At 47.1% G+C, this 21348-nt stretch overlaps 2 protein-coding genes across 4 annotated transcripts in view; both read left to right on the top strand.

Moving 5' to 3' along the window:
- The first annotated feature begins 67 nt into the window (after positions 1-67).
- hdgfl2 (HDGF like 2) lies at positions 68-15068 on the top strand. Of its 3 annotated transcripts, XM_064328736.1 has the most exons (17): positions 68-220; positions 532-892; positions 2482-2558; positions 4912-5050; positions 5355-5528; positions 6162-6293; positions 6687-6755; positions 7277-7469; positions 8331-8418; positions 8933-9245; positions 9969-10096; positions 10383-10441; positions 11063-11133; positions 11926-12027; positions 12204-12357; positions 12669-12798; positions 13210-15068. In XM_064328736.1, exons 2-17 carry the CDS (start codon positions 821-823, stop codon positions 13307-13309), a joined length of 2001 nt encoding a protein of 666 aa, XP_064184806.1. In that variant the 5' UTR covers positions 68-220; positions 532-820; the 3' UTR covers positions 13310-15068. The 3 variants fall into 3 exon arrangements, with proteins under 3 accessions (XP_064184806.1, XP_064184807.1, XP_064184808.1); XM_064328737.1 differs by lacking the exon at positions 68-220 and having other exon boundaries at positions 455-892; positions 7280-7469; XM_064328738.1 differs by lacking the exons at positions 68-220; positions 6687-6755 and having other exon boundaries at positions 458-892.
- Positions 15069-15334: 266 nt separating this feature from the next.
- ap3d1 (adaptor related protein complex 3 subunit delta 1) overlaps positions 15335-21348 on the top strand; it is a 25794-nt gene continuing 19780 nt past the window's right edge. Inside the window, exons 1-6 of the mRNA XM_064329833.1 lie at positions 15335-15768; positions 19881-19976; positions 20393-20473; positions 20680-20760; positions 20863-20970; positions 21130-21259. Of these exons, the coding sequence (XP_064185903.1) occupies positions 15673-15768; positions 19881-19976; positions 20393-20473; positions 20680-20760; positions 20863-20970; positions 21130-21259 (592 nt within the window). The 5' untranslated portion in view covers positions 15335-15672. The remainder of the gene's footprint in view (positions 15769-19880; positions 19977-20392; positions 20474-20679; positions 20761-20862; positions 20971-21129; positions 21260-21348) is intronic.

Here is a 21348-nt window from a genome sequence, read left to right as displayed (position 1 = left end):
GACTGAATAACGAAGAACGTCATTCAAACGTGAACATTGCGCTTATTTTGGTATATTTGGTGTTGTTGTGATTGCGCTGTAGTTTTTCATAGCTGATCAAGTGACTTTCCAGATAGTGCTAGCAAATTTTCGCACCTGCTGTGCTATGCATAGCTCACTATCTATCTGAATGGGCATGCCATTTTGGGAAGTTGTAAATTTAGCTATTATTAACTATGAGGTAGGTTTACGCATATGTCAGCACTAGCTGTTGCGTTATTGCTAGAGAGTTTGATAGAAGCTAATTTTAAAAATTAGCTAGGTAGCCACCTCTAGCTTGCGAGTTAGAACCATAGACTGTGGGGGGAAATTGTGGATGTCTCATGGTTTTAAGAATAGCTGTTTCACCATATTTTCACCATACTCAAAATATATTTTTATGTAACATTACTACATTTAAGTAAAACAGTCGTGATTCAGTCGTCACTGTTGTGATTATGCTAATTGTTATGAAGCCGATAATATCTTAAATAACGTTAATTAACTCCATAGGTCGGGGACAGCGCCTTAGATTCCATACGGCGAGATGTAATTGGTGGGAGAGGATGAAAAACGTGAGATTCCCCCAATCTGGAAAACCAGACGAGCTGGGCGGAACGTCCGTTCTGTAAACACGACACTCGGCGGAAGTTGCGTCCCAGCCTAGCAGCCGTCTCGCATAGTGGTGTGTCAGTAAACAGGTCTCGTACTGGCCTGAATACTGGGGCATAGCGAAACGGTAGCGAACCACAGCCGGAGGGAAAATTAGCCGAGAAGGATCTCGCGAAGGCGGAACAACACAATGCCGCACAATTTCCAGCCGGGGGACCTGGTGTTCGCCAAAATGAAGGGGTACCCCCACTGGCCGGCCAGGGTAAGCTGTCTCTGCACGGGGGCTAAGGGGAGGTGGTGGTGGGGAAGAGGAGGGGGGGCGTTGCGACGCTGGAGGGGGTTCGGGTAAGCAACCTGGAGACTCGGTGCACCTAGCGGCAGTGACAGCACAGAGACCTGGCTGTTGCGTGTGCAACATGGAAATTATTTTGTCATGCCATTCTCTCGGGAATACAGCTCAGGGTGGAGATGATGCCAAATAACTATCGGTTTAGTGGCACCAAATCGATGCTTATCGGCACGATCCGGTGATGTGCACTAGCTGAGGTTGGTTGTCGCTGCTCCGAAGTGCAGCCTCGTCGTTTGTCTGGGTGTCTTCGTGCATATATTTGCCCCAAGGCTGCAGACTATATAGATTTGTCATTCCTGACAAAACACAACGAGCTGTCTGTGTGTCTGTAGTCTTGATAGGATCTTGAGGATTAGTCTGAATGTAATCTCACACGGTACCTTGAAACTATTAAAACTATGCCATTTATTTGTCTGTAGTAGCAACTTGCATATCTATAGTAAATGCACCAGGTCCCTCTGTGTGTGCTGCCATATATTGCATATGTATACTGCATTTTATTGCATATATATTGCATTTTATTACATAGTACTTGACTACATAAATAATGGAAATAGTGATGCTGTCAGGTGAATGTAGCCTAGAACAGTGGCTGATTATCTATGCTATCCTCTCCTGTGTTAGATATAACAACAACAACAAAGAAAATGTGTTAATTAATAAATAAATAAAACTCTGGTTTAATGCACAGTATATCTTCGACTGGTTTTGTGTCTATGTGGACGGGCTTCAGGCATTCAGTAGAGTTTCATGTCTGCTGTAAAGACAATGGGAGGCAAACTCTGGAAGCAAGTTTACACTGACCTTTGAAAATAAAAATGTTCATCAGAGTTTTTTTTTGTTTTGTTTTTTGGACATACTTGGCAGTCTGATGTTGGCAACAATTTTCTGTATCTTTATAAATTGGAAAAATGCTGGAGGCTTGGTTGCCTGGATGCTAATGCCTGCCAAGCAAATTATTATGATGATTATTTAACAATTATTGCAATATATTTTATAACTGAACTTTAGTGTTGTGTGCTCTTTTGGTATCTGAAATCAGATGTTTTAATAATAATAGTTCAGTATGTGTAGTATGTAGCTGAGCCACATTGGGCTGGCTTGAGACCCTCAGTCCGTAAGCATGCTCTGCACAGATGCTTTTGGAGTTGACCCAACCTGCACTTCAGCACATGATCAGGAGAAGGTGGCTGAGAGGTGTGTGTGTGTGTGTGTGTCAGGCCGTGCTGCTGTGATGTGCTAGTTGCAGTGTCAGCTGGCGACAGTGGGGGTGTGGTGTGTGTGTGTGTGCACGTGTGTGTGTGTGCACAGTGTCAGCTGGCTGAGGTGTGTGTGTGTGTGTGTGTACAGTGTCGGGCTACTGAGGGGGCAGGGAAGGGAACAGGTGAAGGACTTCCTCAAATGTTCCCATCTGGGAGGACACAGTTTCCCTTGTCACTCTATCTCTCTTGCTCCCCCTCCCCCCCCCATCCCCCCCACCCCTCACCCCTCACCTCTGGTAGATTGAGGATGTAGCTGAAGGGGCGGTGAAACCACCGCCGAACAAGATCCCCATCTTCTTCTTCGGGACCCATGAAACGTAAGTACTCCTGCGTCCGCCGCAGAATTTTAGAAGATGCTCGTCTCCATGGTGACTGACTGACAAGGCTCACCTGTATTGTCTTTTTTGTTGTTGTTGTTTTTGTTTGGGAAAATATTTCAAAATATTAAACTTTTAAAAAAATATATAGAACCCTTTTTAACTTGTGATGGGGGTCCCCTGGGTACCACTGAGCGTGGGTAAGAGTCATTGGGTAAGAAAAGGTTGAAAACCCAATTTTGGGAAAAACAGCAGCGCCCCCCACGTGGAAGGGTGACCTGTAACGTCTTTGCTTAATCGACTGACACATCCTGCTAGTGATCAGGTACACCCAGAGGTGGACATTCCAGGGGTCAGAAAGTAAGAGTCCTGCCATGTATTTCATCCACCCCTGAACTTTAGCTCTACCTCCTGGCTGAAAAATGGTGCTCATTAGCAAATCCAGGTGACTGGAACAAAATCCTGGGATGAGGTTTTACTTTCTGAACCTGGACTGTCCACCTCTGGGTACACCTGCCGCCTGGCCTTAGTGGAACTAATCTGAACTCAGGGTAAAATTGGATTCAGCTTGCAAAAATCAGAGGGAAATTCATTGTCATATTATTTTTTACTTTTTAAAAAAATTCTTTAATAAAACCGTATTGAATGTCCCCGTTTACAATGAAGCCAGGGGCTGAGATTTTATTTAAATTTTACGAAAATTCCACACTTCACATGTGCAACAACTGTCAAAATTAAAAATGACCAAACTATGTTTTGGACGCTCTATTTTCCACGTAGACTGTTGGCTGCGAGCAAGATGGAAACGCTGCTTTTCTTTAGATCACCTTTAGATGGCGCTAAAAGACCGAAAATACATATAGATTGAAACCCTTGGAACAATGTTTATCTTAAACGTATCACTTTAAATTGACAGGATATTTGTTATGGTTATTACTGAACATTTATAGCCTCCACTTTGTTTTTAGACTGTATTGGGATCAAGCAATAATAAGTATTCAACAGCGCAACCTTCATAATTAAAATATCCTTTATCAGTTGAGGTACAATTACGGATTTAAGTGATACAGGACCTTTCCCTCTATGGTTGGGAAGAGGTGACTTCAGCACTCAGTTTCTAAATATAGCCAGGAATTATATTATGTGATAGGATTGCTCCCAGTAACGTTTTGTGTGCTCTGCTGATCTGTGTTATTAAAATCATATATCACTGTTTCATTATGATACTTGCGGCTCTGATCTGACGCAAATTAGGTACAAAAGTTGGCACGAAGGTAAAACAATACTGTATATTGTAATGAATATTTGTGTGTGCTTTATTTGAAAACTCGTATCTATGCGAGGGCAACGTTAATTTTAGAGAGCGGTTATAGTGTCGCCGTTTCAGTCAGTTAACTGATGCGGACTGTTCTGTCGCATTCTTCTTCTGTCGCGAAATTGACGCTGCGCGGTTTTAAAATGACGAATGTAGCCATTACTAGAGGTAATAATCTCTATATTGACTGGCGTTCTGGGAGTTTGGATTGTGAAAACAGAGCCCTTTAATTTCCTTTCCGTGGGGCCAGTGGATTTGCTCTTTTCATTACATGGCATCGTTCATGAGCATCGGCTTATATCCGCTTTAAACTATCAGGTTCAACGGGGTGCAGTCAGATAAAAGCCACCGGCAGCCTTTTCTTAATTAAAATCCAGAGGAGCCGTTCCCTCCCTGACTTGGACTTTGAGATGAAGTTTGACCTTTGACCTTTGACCTGTCGTCAAACGTGCTATGCTGGTAGTTAGGGTTTTTCACATCACCATCACGTTGTTTTTTTTGTCATGCTCCTAAAATGTTGAGTCTTACATTTTTCCATTTTTTCAGTCAACCATGAAAGTGAATTGGTTGATCTATTGATTTATTGATGCCAAAACACTTAGAAGATGAATAGTTGTATCTCTACGACAGTGGTAACTGACCCTGTTCCTGGAGATCTACTGTCCTGTAGGTTTTCATTCCAACCCTAACAAAGCACACCTCATTCAAGCTGCTAATTGGTAGAGTTAGGTGTGCTAAATTAGAGTTGAAATGAACACCAACTGGATGGTAGATCTCCAGGAACAGGGTTGGTTAGCACTGCTATACTGTATGATATAGAATGACCTCCAGGCTACCATTTTTTTGTGATCATGTGATGTGTGGGGAAAGAATGCTCAATGATTCACTCTTGTTTTCTCTCAATTGGTGGAGCAGACCAGTCACATGACGTGATCACATGACACGGGTGTGTTCAAATGAACAGGGCTTCAGTTTTTTTTTCACCCGGGTCTTTCCCTCCCCCGCCCCCACCCCCCCCCACCCCCCCCCACCCCCCAGGGCATTCCTTGCACCGAAGGACCTGTTCGCCTACGAGAAGTACTGCGAACGCTACGGGAAACCCAACAAGAGGAAGGGCTTCAACGAGGGATTGTGGGAAATCCAGAACAACCCGCACGCATCATACACGACGCCCGCTGTATGTCCCGTCATATCGCATCACAAGCGCACCTGTTTTTTATTGGATGCTGCGACACCTTACATTGCTTACGCACTCTCTATATTTTACCCTGTGTGGCATCCATCATTGAATGGAGTATTGGTCTTAATTGTTTTGTTGTTCCTATGTTTTTTTAAAGCACTTTCAAACCAGTGTGCGGAAATGCGCCCCACAGGTGAAGTTCATGATGCCATTTAATGTAGTTGCTGCTCTTAGGACAGAGAAAAATTTGGCTGGGGGAGCGACTTGACTTAACTGTCCTTCTGTCTGTGTGTCCCCTCAGCCAGCTAGCTCTTCTGACAGCGAGACGGGGGCCAATGAGGACGGAGCAGGAAGTGATGCGGAGGAGGAAGCAGTGGTGCCCAGGAAGTCGGAGACAGGAAGTGATGTGGATTCTGAGTCTGGGAGTGAGGATGGAGGAAGAGGAGGGGTGAAGAGGAAAGCTCCTGCTGTGAAGGTGAGCACCACAATGTTTTTGAAAAAAATGTTTTTTAAATTGTGCATAAGTTCACGATAACTGTAAAAATATCCCCCAGATCCACATCTACTACAACATTTGGAGCTTTACTTCATTTGCGTATGAGCGCAGGCAGTGATATAAAGTACTGCTGCTATATATTTTCCCATTTTGTACCTCACATTTGGGTTTTGCTTTACCACTTTATAGCATTGCTGTGCTATTGTTGTGCTGTTGTTACTATGTTGTAACAACGGTGAGTTCCTGTTATAAGCATTGTGTGTAGCTTCTTACATAACATAACATAACACAATGACAAAAACAGGCCATTCAGCCTGACAATTCTCGCCATTTTCCTTACTAAATTAGTGCTCCGATTACCTACAGACGAGAATAGTATCTAACACCGTCTCAAGCCTAGTCCTGAAAAATCCCCAGTAGAGTTTCTGCCTCAACTACGTGACCAGATAGTATCCAACACTGTATCGAGCCTCGTCTCTGCCTGGTCAGAGTTTCTGCCTCGACCGCGTGACCTGGCGTTCTGCGCATATCGTGGCTTTTACCAGCCGCGGTGTGGTGGCAGGGCTTCTGGTGACGTCCTGATCAGCTCACTGCCGTGTTGCGTCCCTCTAGCGCCCCCCGGTGAAGCGAACGCGCGGGGGCTCTTCCAGCGACCGGGACGGCTCGGAGGAGGAGAGCGGCTCGCCCTCGGAGCCCGAGCCCACCCCCAGCTCGGACTCCGATTTCGGGAAGAACAGCGACCAGGTGAGACCTCCTGTAATCCAGCCAAAGATCCTCTATCGGTTCAAAGAATTAACACTCTTAACGTGCGTCAGATTGAGCCTGTCCAGGCATTGGTTGAAGCAGGTCAGTGCTCTAAATCCTGGGTTTTCAACAGGGGTGACCGCTGGGGGGTCCTGGAAGATTCCATAAGGGGTACCTGGCCAGTTGTTGTAAACAAAGAATATATATAAATTTGGGAAAATATTTAAAAATATAAAACCTTTTTAAAAGAAAATATATATATAACCCTTGTGATCATGTGATGGGGGTTCCATGGATGGCTTTGAGTCTGGGTGGGAGGGTGGGGTGGGGCACTAACGCTAGTGTATGCTTTTGGGCCAGCCTTCTGAGTCCAGTGCGTTTGCGTGTGTGCAGGACTTCACCCCCGACGTGAAGGCCGGGCCCAAGGGGGGGCGGAAGGGGGCGGGCCGAGGGAGGAGGAAGGTGAGCGAAGACTCCGCCCACCCAAAATCAGTCCCAGTCCCAACACAAAATGTTCTCACGGCGTCACTGGAACGTTTTGTCAGTGTTGTGGCATCGCCCACTACATGGCTGCAACATTGTGAGAACGCTCTGTGTTGGCAGGCTGGGGTGGCACGTGTGCCCGGATCAGTGAAGTAACGCACGGTCAGCAGTATATTTGGTTCTGCATGAGGGACACTGTGGTCCTCTACCCTGGTCCTGGAGAGTCACAGGGTCTCCTGGTTTCTTAAAATCAGCCACCGCTTTAGACCCAAGGAACCAGGTGAGCTGAGCTACCTGTGTGAGCAGCTTTTTTTACCTGTTAGTGCTGAGTGCTGAGTAGCATTGGACACCAGCGCAACCTGTGGATCTCCAGGAACTGGGAAGGCCCAGCTTTAGAAGTATGGCTTTTCCATAACTGTCGCTTTCATCATGGGGCAAATAAGTTCAGAGAACTTTCTGGAATGTTTTCTAATGTTCCCCCCCCCCCCCCACTGTTCCAGAAGCCGGCCTCCGACTCTGACTCCGCCTCCCGGTCAGAGGACGAGGGGGGGAGGAGCGAGACGGACGTCAAGCCCCGCCCCGCTCTGTCCGGGTCCGAGTCCGGGTCCCGGTCCGGGGGCTCCAAGTCCAAGTCCGGCTCCGACTCCGACCTCGACCCCCCGCCGAGGAAAGGCCCCCAGGGGCGCAAGAAAGGTGAGCGGGGGAGAGCGGAGGAGCGTCCGCGTTACCGCTAAGTCCGTCTGCCCGCCCGTCCGTCCGTCCGTCCGCGCTTCTGTGGCGGCTTGGCTCTCAGTGGTTTGCATTCTGCACGGCGACCAATGGGGGTTTTTTTTTTCAATTAAAAAATTTTTTTTTTTTTTTTGGGGCTTTTTCCGCTTTATTGGACAGAGCAGCGTAGAGAGACAGGAAGAACAGGGGAAGAGAGAGAGGGAGAGAGACGTGCGACAAAGGGTCGCGCGGTCGGGACTCGAACCGCCGACGTCGCGGCTCGTAACGAGCATGTGGACAGTGCTCTACAGGCCACGCCACGAGACACCCCAACCAATGGGTTTTAAATGCAGAATGTTTAAGGCAGTCAGTGTTTACATTACGCAAGTTTTACACTTAATTTGTTTAGGAGGCGCTAAAAACATGAGAGAACATCCACTTGACTTATATGAGCGACATTGACATAAACCAACTCTTAGTTTAAGGGGTTTAAAACTGAAACTCTTGAGTTCAAGAAGTGACTCAGGACTGAGTCTGTGTTAGTCTGAGCAGCTGAAGCAGGTTCAGGTGAATATGGAACACTGGCAGTGTGATGTTCTGTTTGGTATGAGTGCACTAGACAGAGTTGGATTAAAACATACTGACGTTTTCTTTTCAACTCCTCCCACACACACACACACACACACACTCACACTCACTCACTCACACACACACACCACCCACCACACACACACACACATACACACTCTCCACAAAGACACACACACATTCACATACTCACACACTCCACACACACACACTCACACACACACACACACACACACACACACACTCTCACACGCACAGAAAAGCCGCCTCCGAAGCCTCGTGTACGCAAGCCCAGGCCCGCCCCAGTCAGAGCTCCCTCCTCTTCCTCTTCATCAGACAGTGACAGGTGAGTCAGTCCCTCTACCCTCTCCCATCCTTCGCTCTCTCTCTCCCATCCCTCGCTCCACCATTTGCCAGATAACTGCTTCAGCTCCAAACCCTCTCTCCTAGAGACCCCCGCAAACCTATCTGTCTGATGTGCTCTTCATCCTCCCTCCTCCCTGCCTCCTCCTCCTCCTCCTCATCCTTCCATCCTCCTCCTACTTCAGCTCCACACCCTCTCTCCTAGTGACCCCCGCAACCCTATCTGTCTGATGTGCTCTTCATCCTCCCTCCTCCCTGCCTCCTCCTCATCCTTCCATCCTCCTCCTACTTCAGCTCCACACCCTCTCTCCTAGTGACCCCCGCAACCCTATCTGTCTGATGTGCTCTTCATCCTCCCTCCTCCCTGCCTCCTCCTCCTCCTCCTCATCCTTCCATCCTCCTCCTACTTCAGCTCCACACCCTCTCTCCTAGTGACCCCCGCAACCCTGTCTGTCTGATGTGCTCTTCGTCCTTCCTCTCTCCCTCCTCCTCCTCAGCGACAGCGAGCCGGACCGCATCAGCGAGTGGAAGCGGCGGGACGAGGAGAAGAAGCGGGAGCTGGAGGAGCGCAGGAAGAGGGAGGAGGCGGAGGAGCTGAGGAGGCTGCGGGAGCGGGAGAAGGAGGAGGATGAGGAGAGGAGGAGGGAGAAGGAGAAGGCCGCGGCCAGAGCAGCAGGAGGAGGAGGCGGTAGCGACAGCAGCTCGGACGAGGGTCCCAACAACCAGCGAGTCAAAAAGACCAAGAAGCCCTCTCCCGCTCCCATCCCCGCCCCCTCTGACTCAGACTCCGACGCCCCGCCCCGGGCAGAGGTAAGGTCACGTGACCTCCCGTGGTGGGCTCGGAAAACGCGAAGAGCGCTGCCGCCTTTCGGCTGCACTCCCTGCTAACACAAAACGTTCTCTCAACGTTACCGGGGCGTTTTGTGAATGTTATAACGCTACCGCTGCACGGCAGCAGCATTGTGAGAATGTTTTGTGTTGGCTGGGGTCCTGCATGCACCCTAAAAGGTTTTTTTAAAGCTGTTCCAGCGTCTCTCCAAGATACAGCTTCTCCCATTTTGTGGGTGTGCAATAGTAGCAGCTAGTAACGTACCTGTCGTCACCACTCATCCGGAATGCTACCTAAGAGAGACACGTGGTCTGCAGACTCAAGTTCTCACCTTAATATCAACGACAATTATTTTGGCTGTATGCTCGAGGCCCCCATTAGTATTCACATTTGTGTTTACATTCGTGAAGCAATAAGCACACGCCCTCCCCGACAGACTGGTTAGCCAATGGAACTTTTTCGCTTACATTCACTTTTTTCCCCCCTAATATCTGAAGAGGAAATTGTCATTGGTGGCCCTTGAATATTGAAATATTGTGTTAAAATATTGAAATATTTTAGGTATGCTTTCTCCTCCTTCGCTCCGTGTGTCCACACTTCTTTTCTTGTCAGTGAGTCGTTCTCCCAGGTCTGTGTTCAGTGTCAGCGATATCGAGCTAACGTGCTAACGATTTCCCGTCTTCCATCTCCCGCCCCCTCGCCAGGTGAAGAAACCCGGGAAGCGTCCGGACAGTCAGAAGAAAGGGAGGTCAAAGAAAGAGAAGGAGGGAAAGGAGAAGAAGGAGAATGAGAGGAAGAAGAAAGCTCAGCGGATGGAGGAACCACGGAGGAGGTAGAAAAACATGTCTCAGCTTTCGGACTGATTCAGGAACAAAATCAGTTCTTTCTAAATTGGAACTCAATTATGCAGAAATTTTAATTTAATTTTACTTGAATCTTTTCAATAAAGTCTACATTTTTTTTACAGTCTCTTGTAGAAGTAATTAGATCCCTGGTTAATGTTAGTTTTTAATTCTTACACCATAAACTACATCTTTCTGAAAACGAAATCCACTGATCCATTGGTGTAGGTGTGTTACCGTGGAAATGTGACATTTTACCCCCGCCCCCTTTCTCAGGCCCTCCAGGTCTGAAAGGCCCAAACGCAAGCCAGAGCGCCCCCTGGAGAAGAAGCGAGGTAAGACCGCTCCACCCACATCCGGACAACCAGCAACAACCAACAGAGAAAGTGACCTTGACCTTGCGCACGACCTTGTGTTTCATAGACCGTATATAGCTCTACGTCTGACTTCCAGCACCCTGGGCTCATATTTTCTGTCCCAAAAGCAAAGCATCTGACCAGCCTGGTCACAGAGAAACACGATAATGGCTTTCTTTTTTATCTTCAGCTGGAATAGCTGGGATGAGATCAGGGCCTGGTGTTTGTGAAGCATATCGGTGTAGTAGTGTTGATCTTGCACAGGCTTCCTCCCAGTCTACATACTAACCTTAACCACTGAGCTGAAAGACCAAACTGAACCTAGATCAGTACTCCTGCTCGCTTTATGAATGCAGAGTCAGTGCTCTTATTTTTGCCTACAAGGTACACAAACGTACACAAGAAGGTGTACAACACAAGTGCACGTTATTAACATACTATGGCAACCATATCAACGCATTAGTGAGGTACTGGGAAACAGGTTTGTCTCTGTTTGCATTTAGAGTGTGGGTACGTCCCTTAACCTGTGTGTTCTGCACGTGTGTGTGCGCGCGCGCGTGTGTGTGTTCTGTCTGTGTGTGTGTGTGTTCACGTCCACAGAACCAACCCCAGCGGAGAGACTACAGAAACTGCACACCGATATTAAATTTGCACTGAAGGTGGACAGTCCGGTGAGTGACCTCTGACCCCTGGCTTGTGTCACATTGGCTCTCCACACTTAGCAGCCCTGCGCTGGCCAGAGCAAAGCCGCCGGATGTAACCGGAGTGTTCCGGAACGCGCCAGTCGGCTCCTCGGCACGCACGCGCGTGCGCGTGTGCAGGCCGCTGCCGTCGTCATGGCAACCACGCGTCTTCGCCGTCGTGACTGAATTGATACCTACTTGGTCCGTGTGGAGATTGCCTCTCTGCTGTCCACGGACACCGTACTCTGTGCCAAATCAGATAACCCTGTCTTTCTCAAAATGACCTGTCTCTCTCTCTCTCTCACTCTCTCTCTTTCTCTTTCTCTCTCACTCTCTCTCTCTCTTTTTCTCATCCTCTCTCTCTCTCTCTCTCTCACTCACTCTATCTCACTCTCTCTCTCTGTCTCTCAGCCTCTTTCTCGGCCATCCCTTCCCTGCTTGGCGGTCTCTTTCACCACATTGTTTTCTCCCCTCAATTTGAATTCAGTTGAGAATTCTTTATTGACATCATTGTGCTGTGCATAACAATACAAATGTGACTCACTGTTGAGTTTATCACTAGTATATTTACATTTTGGACATTTAGCAGACACTGTTACCCAGAGGGATTTACGCTGTTCTTTTTACACATAATCCATTTATACATGACTGGATATATACTGAAGCAACTCAGGTTAAGTACCTTGTGTACAATGGGAATCAAACCGAGCCAAGTTCCCTAACCATTGTGCCACACTTCCACCTGCTAAATTCTCATCCTCACTTGTGTTCCATCCTCAGGATATCGAGCGCTGTCTGCAGGCCTTGGAGGAGCTGGGCACCGTGCAGGTGACCAGCCACCTGCTGCAGAAGAACCCGGACGTGATCGCCACGCTCAAGAAGGTATGTGACGTCCGTCCGGCCGTCCGTCCGTCCGGCAGCGTCCACTCAAGTTGAACTGCCTTTACCGCCAACCGTCGGCCATGACGGATGTCGAGTGCGCGTGCGCGAACTCCTCCGTCCTCGTGCCTCGCCAGGTTTTTTTCACCCGTTCCGCGCTGTGTTCCGTTTCGCACCAGATCCGCCGTTACAAGGCCAGCAGTGCGGTGATGGAGAAGGCCAGTCAGGTCTACAACAAGCTCAAGCTGCAGTTCCTCAAGAAGACAGAGGGGGCGGTAAAGTCCCCGACAGAAGACAAGAGCAAGCCGGACAGTGAGGAGATCCAGAACACGGGTAACTGTCCGATCGCTTTTAATGCTTTGTTTTACCCCCGTGCTCCCTCTGTCACCTCTCTCTCTTTTTGTTTTCCTTTTGTCCCAGATGCTCTTCTTTACTCCTCTTCCTCCTCCTCACTCTCTGATTCTCTGTGTTTCTGTCTAACTCATTTCCAGGGTTCCTAATTTTTTAACCATTTTGTGATGAATAGTTGAAACAGACCATTAGCCAAATCAAGAGACTGTTGGAACAGGCCATTTAAAAAAATCTTTAACTGAAATGTTTCTTCCTCTTTCTCACTGTGAATTTTATTTGCGCTTGACCTTCAGACTTGACGTCCGTGAACGGTGAGAGCGAAACCCAGAAGCTAGAGGACAGCCAGTCGGCACACAGCCCCAAGTCACCTGACCAAGAAATGGACAAGGAGAACAAGGAACAAGCAGCCCCTGCCCTCGTCAGGTGAATTTCCAATATTAAGACTCCCCCCTTCACCCCTCCCCCCTTTTCTCCCATTTGAAACAGCTTAAGCTCCCCCCATGCTGATGAACTTGTTTTTTTTTCTATTTGTATTACGATTGCTTTTTAAATGCATCATTGAATAGTTAAAAACTGCTTCTAAAATGTGGTTCTACTTTAAAACATTTACACTCAGAGGGACTTATTTTAGATATGTATTGATCAGATGTGAAACAATCTCAGTCTAGAATATTTCATATATTGCTTCCCATTAAACTCATCTCTACATCACACAGAACAAATTAATGGCAGATGGTAATTTTATACTGAAGGGGGAAGAATAATGGCCCCTTGTTGCAGTGTCATGTCCCATTGAAAACCAGTTTTAATGATTTCCTTTTTCCTTTCCTGAAGCTCAAATCCCAGTAGCCCGGTCGAGCATCAGACGCACAGTGATGACATCACGGATTGCACTGTTCCCATAGAGACCGAAAGGCCGGTCATTGAGAGCTGAAGAGGCCTTTTTAAAAAGATTTTAAAAAGGGGAGGGGTTTATATCTGTGGGTAGAGAGATTAACTTTGACTGAATCTTGCATTGTCAGGACATTGTCCTTTTATCAACTACTTTTGTTTCCTTGACTTTTATACTGCAGTTGAACCCCGCACACTGTCCCATCAAACCTTCCGGTCCACCTTTCCTCCCTCGTAAAATCCTAACAATGTAACGAACTCATATTGTGTACAAATAGCAGAATCGTGTTTTTAGCACCTTGGAACAGGATTTGAGAGAAGGGAGAGAAAGAAATGGGAGGGAACTGTTGATGTGAATGTCTTTGAGACTTTTTGTTTCTAATTGTGCAGTTACAACACCCTACCTTATTGTAAGGGGTGGCGCTGTTGTCAGTGTCAGTAAAAATCTGTCTGCTGCCTTTATTGATTTATCCTTACTTACCAAAGGGGACTGAAGGAGGGAGAGGTGGTTAGATAATATAAAGTAAAGAACAGATTGGATTCAGAAGTTGTTTTTGAACATATTATTATTATTATTATTAGTTTGTCTGACTTAATGTCAGTCATGAAGATGACTAATTTTTTGTCTTATCGAAGAACCTTCCAATGTTTTTTTTTTTTTTTTCAGATAACTGCTGCAAATTGGTTTTGTGCTCTTCCTGAATACTGCATACAGTACTACACTGTACTGACTGTGTCCTCTGGTCTTCCTTTAATGTCCCATTACCCACAATGCACATTTATTTGGGAGAGGTACTTGCACTGTGTATGGTTCCGTTAAACATGTTACGATCAGATAAATGTATGCGGCATTAAGATGCTATTATTGTGGTACTCTTTTTTTGAGCCAGTTAGTTACAATCAAGACTTTTTTTGGTATATAATTTGAGTGCTTTGTGTGCAATGTTAAAGCACAATGACAATTTCTAATCTAAAGGCAAGACGCTAATGTTTAATGATTTTTTTAAAAAAGGACAACACAATGGTCTGTGAGACTAGACTTAACACTTATTTTGGTTGATGATGAAGTTATTGTGAAATGACTTGCAAGAAAATAAGCGAGCCATACCTGACAAATCCCAGCAGAGAGGCTTACATTGTTATTTAATGATTATAGCTACTTCACAGATTCTGTTAAGCAGCACTTATGAATACTAATATGTACTGTTTTAATATGTGTCTGTGTGTGTGTGTGTGTGTGTGCGTGCGTGTGTGTGACCTGCCACTTCTATGCTTATTTTATTAAGTTTTATTCAGTAATGGGCCAATAGCCCTGTGTTGACTGAGCCCCAAAAGCCTCTCTAAACTAAGTTTGGATTGCATTGATTCGCAATGATTTTTTTTTTTTACTATTCTTTTATTTATTTTAAAAACACGAAACATTTTCGTGCCTGCCTGCCTGCCTGCCACGGCCCCTTAAATGTGAGAACGGAGTAATAATCCAAGTGACCAACCTGGCGGTGCAAGCCACGATATGAAATGTTAATGAAATGGCCACGTGCTCGGAAAACTCTAACGTTATCAAGCTTCTAGAATGCTCGAGGGCTTCAGGCCTTCAAATACCAAGAAGAACCCGCTCAGATTTATTCTTAACTGCAGCTAATTGGTACTGGATTATTAGGATCGTTTCATTTTATGTACATATTATTTTTTTGTATTTTTGTTTTTGTTGTTTATTTTGCCATTTGAATGTTTTGTTTATGTTTTGCCTGGTCATGAATGAGTTTTTTTCCCCCAAGAAATACAACTGAAGTTGAAAATTTTTTGTGTGTGTGTCTGTGGAACTGTGATATTCCTCACTACTCACCTCTAATATAATTAACCCCAAAAAGCTGATTCATGCCTGCCCACATTACAGTAAGGGAAATTACCAATTGAGAAACAATTTGAAACGCCAGGTCCAGTACCTAAGACTGGATCTCTTAACAGTGCTTGGTCAGCCCCGTTATTTTTAACGTCTGCATTATTTATTTAGCACGCTAACTAGCTATATCACACAGTTATTATTTAGGGGCGTCCCATAATGACGTCACAGATATCCTTATCAACACAACGCTGTCATTCTACGCGATAGATACCAAAAAGAGAAAAGAATCAGTGCCTGCCAGCTATAAGAAATAGCATTTTCGCCCTCAGAAACACACAGTTAGTCACCTGATCCAGGCGCCATTTTGTAAGAATTTCCCAGCTGGTTACACGGATAGCGTTTCTGCACTATCGCTGGACACATCATCCTTGCCCGGCGAAGAAGCTGTTGTCGGCGCAGACTGGGGAGAGACGGAATAGCAGCGGGTTGGCTACCCCGACAGAGACGCCTGCTTGCCCGTTGCTCTTGTCCCGCTGGGCAGCGACACGTAGCCAGCAACCATGGCACTAAAGATTGTCAAAGGGAGCATCGATCGGATATTTGATAAAAATCTCCAGGATCTTGTACGTGGCATAAGGAATCATAAAGAAGATGAGGTAAATGCATACGCTTTGCAAATATGAAAGAAATGTCATCAAGCTAACTGAGCTAACGTTAGCTGCTTTTCATTAAAACGTACCCACTGGAGAGCTCTTGCAACCAGTATTGGAAATGATTATATCTTGGGAATGTTCGCAAGCTAGGGATAGCAAGCTAGGTCACATTAGCAAGGAGACTAACAAGAACGCCAGCAAATGCAACCCAAGGTTGTTGTCAGTAACATTCTCCACCGCTTGAACCTCTTGTATCTGATTTCCCAGAGTTCAGTTACTGTTTTATTGGGTGATTTAATACAGCAACGTTTTATAACCGCTTATCACACAGACAGGTTAGCTGGTCTATGCCGAGTGTGGACACCTGGATAGTTGATCCCGTTTAGTAAATTCCATCGAAAAACTTCTATACAATGAATGCAATTGTACTGTCTATGCTCCCCACGTCTCTAATATATGTCGTTAAACTGTAACTATTTTGTAATTAATTATTACTACTAAACTGATTATTGCAAAAAACCGTATTAACAGTTAGCTAGCTGTAATACTGTTAGGCCCCGTTTGATGACAACACTGGTATCTCAGTGGAGGGAGGGGTCCGTCGCTTCCAAAATTCACACCCACCCTCCACATAGAGAAGGAAAAACCGGGTATGGGATGCGTTGGTGTCGTGAATTAAATGTGCGCGAGACGCCCGGTTCAGCGGGCCGCGCTCCCCTATGATTTGAGTGCTGTTGCTTTTGGTGTGCAGGACGAGGCGGGCTCGGGCGTTTTGTTTCTTCCATTGCGCACCTGTGACTCAGGTTACACCGCTGATAACGGGCCAGATCCTGTTCCCCGTCCTGTCTGCCTTGCTGCAGTGCTGTCATTGGAAGAAAAAAAAATTGCAACCGCCTTGATAGTAAAAACATTCTATTCATTTCCAGCTCCACGCCCACACGCGTACACATTTTCTATTTAAAATATGGCCACGTGTTACTCGCACTGTAATTTTCTCTACGCTGAAAAAGAATGCTCATTCAACTGAACTGCTTTCTTGCAGTGTTTCACGTGCATTACAATTAAGAAAACTTTGCGTTCAGTCCGTGTAGCGTCCGGTAGTAGCTGCAATCTAGTTTATGGGAAATTGCCACTATCATTTGCTCATTATGGGAAATTGCGGTGAATTCAGTTGGTTAATACTTGCAGCAAATTGGAAAATCAAGAGACTTGATTGAAGTGCTTTAAGTAGGCCAAGCGAACAGTCTAAAATTAGTCTGAAAGGCTTAACAATTATTTTTAAGTGTATTCATGGAAATTCAAGGAGAAAAGCTGACACTGACTTTGAAAATCTTAATATCATGATTTTAACTGGTAGTGCAGGCGGATATAAAGGAGGTGTGTGTGTGTGTGTGTGTGTGTGCGTGTGTGACTGTGAGCGAGTGACGATGGAGGGTCTCTCATACAGAGAGACTCTCAGACACACGCTGTTGAAATTCTGCGGTGTTCTTCTCTGCGGGACTCGGGGACTGCCTGAGATTTCTGGAGCTGCCCGGAGCCCCACTGACTGTGGAGCCGGGACAGAAACAGTCTCTCTGTTCCTTTTAAGCCACTTCATTCAAACCCTAGAGATGCGAGTAACTAACGTATATATTGTGCGTGTGGGGCTTTTCTTAATTATTTTTAAAAAAAATTTAAGAAGCTAACATAAGTCAAAGGTGGTCTGAGATTAGACTGGTATCAGCCAGCCTAGTGACCTAATACGGCTGTAAGAGAGCAGGAGGAAAGGTGTGTACAGCTGAGGTTTGTTACTATTCTCTCAGTTGCCCTGTAGAGCTGAGCTTTTTCACTCAGTTGCCCTGTTGGGCTCAGGTTCTGTACCCTGGGGTGCCCTATAGGGCTCCAGCAGTGTTGAGGTTCTGTGCTCAGTGACCCTATAGGGCTCCAGCATTTTTGGAGTTCTGTGCTCAAGGGTGCCCTCTAGGGCTCCAGCAGTGTTGGGGTTCTGTGCTCAAGGGTGTCCTCTAGGGCTCCAGCAGTGTTGGGGTTCTGTGCTCAGTGGCCCTATAGGGCTCCAGCAGTGTTGGGGTTCTGTGCTCAGCGGCCCTATAGGGCTCCAGCAGTGCTGGGGGTCTGTGCTCAGTGGCCCCATACGGCAGCATTGCCTGTCAAGTCAGTGGTAACAGGAGAGCGTGGTTCTGCCATCCTGCTCACCCAGCTAGGGTATCTGTCTCCTAGGCAACTCGGAGCTGCAGACTGAATTATTAATCCACATAAATATATACGGTGTGCGTGTGTTTGGCGTGGTGTGTGTGTGTATGTGTGGAGGGGTGGGCGTAAAAATGTAACGTCACCCATAAATATGCCTGTGTGTGTTTGCATGTCTGTACCAGAACAGAAAGTCCACCCGTTTGGGTCATTCAGGGTGTTGAATTCAGTCTGTGAGTACAGGAGCGTGCTCTGTGGCGTCAGCGTGTGGCCTGGCTGTACGCTTGTGTGCCTTTCGTGGACTTAGTGAAGTGTCTTTTCTCCCTGTGCTTGCTTTGCATGATCTCGGGGTCTGAGCTGTCTGCGGATTGGCTGAGAACGTTTTTGGCTGTAATGTGCTGTTCCGCGATAGGTCGGGGAGTGGACTGAAAGGGGCCGGATAGGTCTGGGTTTAGTCTGGAGAAATGGGTATCCCCGCCCCCCTGCCCTCCTGCCCTCCTGTCGCCTGCCCCATGAACGTGGCCTGGATTTTGGGAGGGAGTTCCAGGCCTCACAGTGGACATCCCCCCCCCCGCGCGGCCCTTGCGATTCCAGGAACAAAAGCGCTCTGTGGCAGTGCCATTGCTCTGGCCCTGTCTGTCTGATCCCACAAATCAGATCTGACCCCCTCGGCCAAATACTGCCGTCAGTCTCATGACTAAGGGCCCGTGACCCACAAATGAGCAGCACAGCGGAGTGTGTGTGTGAGTGTGTGTGTGGTGTGTGAGTGTGTGTGAGAGAGAGTGCGTGTGTGTGTGTGAGAGTGTGTGAGTGTGTGAGAGAGAGTGCGTGTGTGTGTGAGAGTGTGTGAGTGTGTGAGAGAGAGAGAGTGCGTGTGTGAGTGTGTGTGAGTGTGTGAGAGAGAGAGTGTGTGTGTGTGTGTGAGAGTGTGTGAGTGTGTGTGAGTCTGAGAGAGGGAGTGCGTGTGTGTGTATGAGAGAGTGCATGTGTGCGAGTGTGAGAGAGAGAGAGTGCGTGTGTGTGTGTGTATGTGTATGAGAGAGAGTGAGAGTGTGAGTGTGTGTGTATGTGTATGAGAGAGAGAGTGAGAGTGTGCATGTGTGTGTGTGTGCGTGCGTTCGTTCGTGCGTGCGTGTGTGAGAGAGAGAGAGAGGGGGAGGGAGAGATTTCCTAGCAAACTGAGAAATTAAGAGACTTGTAGAAAAAATGTAATTTAAAAAACAAAGGGCTTTAAGTAGGCCAAGTGAGCACGCTCAGATTAGCCTGCAAGGCTTGACTGCGGAAAAGCCGACACTGACTGAAAATTTGGAAGTCAAGGTTTTAACTGGTAGTGCTGGTGGGTGGTAAAGTGTGTGTGTGTGTGTGTGTGTGTCAAGAGTTTGTGTCCCCCAGCTATTTCTGTGGACTGAATGTTCCTTCCTCCAGAAGTCCTCTGGCATGTTTGACTATGAATGGTGTGTGTGTGTGTGTGCACGCATGTGCGTGTGTGTGTGTGTGTGTGCATGCATGTGTGTGTGTGTGTGTGTGTGCGTGTGGTGTGTGTGTGTCGAACCGGCAACCCTCCGACTGCCAGACAACCGCTCTTACCTCCTGAGCTATGTCGCCTATGTAGATGTGCTCTCTGCAAACGGTACATGGACTGCTTGTGTTTATGTACAGCAACAACTGCACAAAGTGCTTTACAGTGAATACAGCATTCACCCATTCACACACACACGCGCACACACACACACACACACACACACACACACACACGCACACACACACACTCAAACACCAACAGCGATCAAGGTAGCCATGCAAGGCGCAGACCAGCTCGTTGGGAGCGCTGGGGCCAGATAACTGCTCTCCCTTGTGAGCTGATGTCTCTCTCCCTCTCTCCCTCTCTTCTTTCCTCTCTCCCTTCTTCTTCTTTCCTTCCCCTCCAGGCCAAGTACATCTCCACCTGCATTGACGAGATCAAGCAGGAGCTCAAGCAGGAGAACATTGCGGTCAAAGCCAACGCCGTCTGCAAGCTCACCTACGTAAGCACTGCCCCCGCCGCGCTCGTGCTCTGTCTGTGGGGTCTGAGGCAGTCCCTGGCGCTCTTTACTGTGCTCCCAAACCAGCTGAAGGGAACGGGACAGACCCCGCAAAAAAACAGTTTATTATTAATAATAATAATAATAATAATAATAATAATAATAATAATAATACTTAGGTTATTATTACCTAGTAATAATGTAGTAATGAAGTACAAGAATAAATAAAAAGAAAAAAGTGGTGTATCCACAATTACTGTGAAAGTGTGTCAATGTTATTCACTCCTACCCCTGTCTCTCTCTTTTCTCTCTCTCTCTGTCTCTCTCCATCTCTCTCTCTCTCTCTCTCTCTCTTCTCTTTCTCTTCCCCTCTCTCTCTGTCTCTTTCCCTCTCTCTATCTCTCTCTCTCCACACACAGCTGCAGATGCTGGGTTATGACGTCAGCTGGGCAGCCTTCAACATTGTGGAGGTCATGAGCTCCTCCAAGTTCACCTACAAGGTGAGGCGCCTGCCTCCCCATGACAGTGGAGCCCCATCTGTATACTTCATTCCAGATAACCTTTGACCTGGAAATAGTTCAGACCATCCCTTTGGCTCTGCTTCCATTATGGTCTGCATCCAAAGGCTCTGAAAACCTTCCTTCCTTCCCTCCTGCACTGAAATATTTATGAAATAAAACCTTCTGTCTTTCTCCCGTCCTTTCAGAGAATCGGTTACTTGGCCGCCTCCCAGTGTTTCCACGAAGGCACCGACGTCATAATGCTGACAACCAATCAGATCCGCAAGGTGGGTTGATTGACATTTTCTTATCCTGTGTTACTCGTCTTTCCCTGCGTGTAATTGGATCCCAGGACTCTCTCTCTCTCTCTGTCTGTCTCTCTCTCTCAGGATCTCAGCAGCCCCAGCCAGTACGACACGGGCGTGGCCCTCACTGGCCTTTCCTGCTTCGTGACCCCTGACCTCGCCCGGGACCTGGCCAATGACATCATGACTCTGGTGAGGTCACATGGGTTCTCCCTTCTGGAGTTCTTGGCTGCTCTGTCTTTCAATTACTCCATCCCTAACTCTCTATCTCTCAATTCCTCCATCCCTCACCCCTTTATTGCTCCTTTATCGTCCCTCTGTCTGTCCCTCACCCCCCCTCTCCTCGGGCAGATGTCTCACACGAAGCCGTACATCAGGAAGAAGGCGGTGCTCATCATGTACAAGGTGTTCCTGAAATACCCAGAATCCCTGCGCCCCGCCTTCCCCCGCCTCAAAGAGAAACTGGAGGACCCCGACCCCGGTGACTTACTATACACACACACGCACACACGCGCACACACACACACACACACACACAAGCAAGCATACACACACGCACGCACGCACACA

The sequence above is a fragment of the Anguilla rostrata genome, chromosome 3, assembly GCF_018555375.3.
Source record: "Anguilla rostrata isolate EN2019 chromosome 3, ASM1855537v3, whole genome shotgun sequence".
Taxonomy (NCBI): domain Eukaryota; kingdom Metazoa; phylum Chordata; class Actinopteri; order Anguilliformes; family Anguillidae; genus Anguilla; species Anguilla rostrata.
Note: the sequence above shows the minus strand (reverse complement) of the source record. Positions and strands in the feature narration are given on the sequence as shown.